The sequence below is a fragment of the Sinocyclocheilus anshuiensis genome, unplaced genomic scaffold (genome assembly GCF_001515605.1).
Source record: "Sinocyclocheilus anshuiensis isolate Anshui unplaced genomic scaffold, SAMN03320099.WGS_v1.1 scaffold1243, whole genome shotgun sequence".
Taxonomy (NCBI): domain Eukaryota; kingdom Metazoa; phylum Chordata; class Actinopteri; order Cypriniformes; family Cyprinidae; genus Sinocyclocheilus; species Sinocyclocheilus anshuiensis.
In genome coordinates, this window is record NW_015539901.1 from 81806 (window position 1) to 86456 (window position 4651).

At 35.8% G+C, this 4651-nt stretch overlaps 1 protein-coding gene across 1 annotated transcript in view; it reads left to right on the forward strand.

Moving 5' to 3' along the window:
- LOC107686100 (rho guanine nucleotide exchange factor 11-like) overlaps window positions 1–4651 on the forward strand; it is a gene marked incomplete at its 5' end in the record, with an annotated part of 43886 nt that overhangs the window by 20947 nt on the left and 18288 nt on the right. The window contains 2 exons of the mRNA XM_016482943.1: window positions 825–872; window positions 951–1099. Of these exons, the coding sequence (XP_016338429.1) occupies window positions 825–872; window positions 951–1099 (197 nt within the window). The remainder of the gene's footprint in view (window positions 1–824; window positions 873–950; window positions 1100–4651) is intronic.

The following is a 4651-nucleotide window of genomic DNA, read 5'->3' on the forward strand; positions in this document are numbered from 1 at the left end:
TTTTAATTTTAATTATTAAATGGATGCCACCTTATTTGGACAATAAAGCCCTCCCTACACCTACCCTAACCGATACTTTTTAAACTTTTTGATTATTTCCTTAATTTTTATTGAAAATAAATGCCTTTCCGATGTGATATGAGATTTGAAAAGGGAAAAAAAAAAACTTTCTGTAAAAGTCGAATTCGAACCCGGGTCGATGGCGTCAAAAAGACTACGATAGGCGCTTTACCATCTACGCCACTGAAGCTGACGATTGTCGGCCGTCTTTTATAGTGTTGACCATCCCTATTACACGTTTGTGGGTGGAGCTGCTGTAAATAACCTCTGCCAACAAGGCGGGCTATTTGCACTTAGTGTAAATAGACACTCCGTTTTTTAAATAGTCTCTTATGCTCACCAAGGCTACATTTATTTATCAAAAATAATGTAAAAACTGTAGTATTGTGGAATATTATTCAAATTGTGAAGAACTGTTTTCGGTTTAAAAATTTTTTTTTATATATAATTAAGTCCTGTTATAGCAAAGCTGAAGCAGCCATTACTCCATTCTTCAGTGTGACATGGTCCTTAAAATCATTCTAATATGCTGAGTTTGTGCTCAAGAAACTTTTTTTCTTAATAATAATGTTGAAAATCTCCGTTAAAAAAATTCTAAATATCGGCCGATATATCGGTCGACCACTATTTTCATTATTGGTTTTTATCTATTAGTTGTTGCAGCCCTAGAAAAATTATAGATCATTTCCATAAATAAATCCATTAAATTTAGTTTATTTTTCTTTTGTTTTGAGTTTCTAACTTTATTTGTATTGTTATTTCAGATCGCTGGAGAACCCGACGCCGCCATACACGCCTCGCTCTCAGCGCAGGTGAGGTTTATCCGCTCTGGCTCTGCTGCTCTGCTCTGTCTCTGCTCGTGCGTCTCATTCTCTGCTGTCCATCTCTAGGATGCTGGACGCTCCGGCGGCTCTGTTACCGGACGCGCCGTCTCTGGACGAGGACGTGATCGACTCGCAGAACTGGCAGGAGACGGTGGAGCCGCACGTTCTGGCGTCACTCAGCTCACGGGAGATCGACCGACAGGCCGTCATCTACGGTACACGCTTACACATGCACACACTGAACTCAGATCTTATGACATATGTTTGCCTGAGCAAAGGCAGACCATTTGTAAACCTGTTTGAAAACAGTCATTTTGTGGTTAGGTTTGTTGCTGTTTGTGGTGCAGAAACGACACGCTTCCATTTAAGCATCTGCTTTAAAAGAAATATTTATGAAATGCTTTTATAAAATATTTATATAAAATGCTTTAAAATAAATATTTCAGGTTCAGTTCAGCTTTACAGCATCTGTGACATGGCGTCAGTTACTGCATCTCATTTTTAGACACTTATAATGGGAAGTATTACAATACGCACTGATTTAAAGTATACAAATAATACGTAAACTTTCCATTAACATGAGACTAATGTGATTAAATCACTAGTAACACTTTACAATGAGGTTTCATTTGTTAGTACTACATTACTTAGCATGAACTAACAATAAAAATACTCCTAAAGCATTTATTAATCTTCAGTTAATTACTAATGCATCATTTAAATCAAAAGTTGAATCAGTTCATATTAATGGCATTTGTCTAACATAAACTAACAATGCACAAATGTATTTCTATTAACTGACATTAACAAAGATACCGTAACAAATGCATTGCTCATTTTTATTTGATATTGATGCATTAACTAGTGTTAAACAATGGGACCTTACTGTGAAGTGTTACCAGATTGCTAACAATATCCAGCATTTTATGGCATGATACATGGAAAGATTATTTCATTAAAATGATTTTACCTGGAGAACTGATCTGAACAAAATCTGAAAATCAAAAAAGATCATCCACCTAGAAAATGGTTCCCACCTCAAAAAGACAGATTTAGACACGGTTATGGCTCAAATAAAACATACCTTGTTCAGGAAGAATTAATAAAATGCTTTAACAAAAATCAGAGCAACATTTATTTTAATTACTTTAAAAAATTCAGGAAAATACATCAGAATTGTTTGATTTGGATTAGCACATTTCTGCTTTTTAAACTCTGCTTTTGAAACATTTCCATTGTTTATTTGTGTTATAAATGCATTACTGAAAAAAATATTACTTTTTTTTTTTTATTCAGAAATGCATCCAAATTATTTTCTTTGGTAATGGTCATCATGCTACAGATACTGCTCTACTTCTACTGAGCCCAGAACTTATTGGTTTTATTTTTTTTATAATATTATTATGAATTAATGTAAATAATTTGATTTATTGTAACATTTATTTTACAATTTAGTTCAGCATAATTTTACGCTTATACATTTGAAAGGCATTCAAAAGCACTTCTAAATTAGTGCCTCACATAAATATTCCCCCATTATGTTGTCAATATCTGAGTGAAATAATCACCAAACCGACTGACAACAGTTTAATACACTGATTGTGTGTCTGTCACATGCTTGAACGTCTTTACTAAATGATATTAAGCGTGTAAATATGTCAGTAAGAATATTAACTGGCTGTTTACAGATGTGTACAGCGTGAAATCTCAATGCCTGACTTCCTGGAATTAATAACCAGCCCAGGGTGAAGCTTAAACTGTGAAATACGAGAGTTTTTCACTCCGAAGGGAATATCGAGCATCAGATCCGTCAGGCGTCTGTCAGCTCAGGCTCTGTGGCTCTGTAATCAGCAGCGTTTCTCCTCAGGCCGGAGAAATGAGCTTCCTGACAATCCCAGACATGCCGGAGATGTTTCGTTTGTTTTAAGATGATACATCTCTGAAAACTATACCAGTCAGTCATTTATGATCTCAGATAGCCTCGAGCCTCAGACTTCAGTGTGTTTATGGGCTACATGGAAAAACATGACCAATTTTAAGAAATTGTAACCCAAATCTTAGGTTGTTTTGAGACGCACGTCCTGACGTCACTCAGCACTGACCGTGAGAACAAACTCAAGACAGATTTGAGGAAATTAGACTGTCAGCCCCTTGTCAGGTTTTGGTGCATTTTACATGGAGCCTAGTTACAATTCTCCAAATGTTGCTTGTTAATGTAACCAGCAATTAATTCTACTTTATACTAGCCGTGTTTCCGTCAACGTATTTTATGCAAATATTAAAAATAACCAGTTTCCCAGGAGTGACAAATTTGGTCTCTTGAGCTCAGTGCTTTATTTGCAAATGTTCGATATTCCATATTTTCTGAAAAGTTACATTTTGTTTTATGCGATATTTCAGTTTTACGTAAAGTTACGTAAAGTTTGTTTTATGTGATATTCCAAATTTTTTTTTTTGTTGTTTTTTTTACATGTACAAGTTAAATTTGCAACTTTGAATTGAAACATAGGTACTGTCTTATCCTATAACGATAAAATACCCAAAATGTTAGATAAATTATGCTGTACATTGCAAATTACCGGATTTTACTCCAGCTACGTTTCTCTTCTTTTCTATCCTCGACACATAAACATGTTGAACTTTCACTGGAGTTTGTGCTTTTTTGTTAGATATCGTAATATCCTTTTACCTAGGGCTGGGCCGATATGGTAAAAAAATAAAATCTAATTCTTACGATTTTTAACTAGTCCACTTGAAAATGTAACTACAAAATATGATTCAAGTAACTTTTTCTTTATCAACCCTCTAGTTAGAGAAATGTATATTTCAAGTGCAACGCACATGATGTGTGGAATGTTAAACAAATCACTTGTTAAATATCTTTGCAGAAAAGATGCAACTACATCTTATATATATATAATATGTTCAGAAATAATACAAGGAAAATGCTTTTTAAAATAAAATCTGTAAAGTCAAGGTAATTCAAACTCAAAATGACTTAAGACACCAGTAGACTATTATTAACTATAAATGTTCTGTAAAAACAATGAACAGCAGCTTTCAGTCTGTCACCATGATGCAAGCATGAAATATCAGACATAAAGTAGTAGTTCTTTACAGGTTTGCAATGGATTGCGCTGCTTTTCCACAGTTTTTTCTATGTAAACATGGGCACGTTTGATGCTGCGCTCACATCTCTTGCAGTGTTTCATGCATGAAACGGCTTTCTAAAAACACTGCGCTCAAGTTAAAAAGTGCAACTCCCATCTTCCTGCGTTTTTTCCTATTCCACTGCATCTGTGTCAACACAAAAGCACGTTCTGTGTGAATGGCACCTTACGGTCCTTCGGTTTCATCATTGTTTTCTCTTTACTGTTAGCACTGGCATATTGTCAAAGTGTCTAATTCTAACGTTTGTAATATTTCTATTCAAAATGGTGATTCCTCGATTTATAAAACCTAAAATTGTGGCAAAACGTTAAAGGCACAATATGTAATTTTCGCAGCTGGAGGGCGTCTTAGTTAGATGACGCCGTGACTGAGTGTGGAATCATGGGTGTTGACGTCTTCATACCCACAGCCGACGCAATCCGACGGGACTCGGGCAGAAATCATGTTCATGGATGAGCTAATGATTTATTAACGTAGTAGAATGAAGCAGGGTGAGGCTGAAAGCCGTCGAAGCAAAATGAGGCCGCTGAACGAGCACGAAAGCAGCGGAGCTTCTATTATGCCACAGTCGAGCGCTTCCGCTGCTTCCGGTCGTG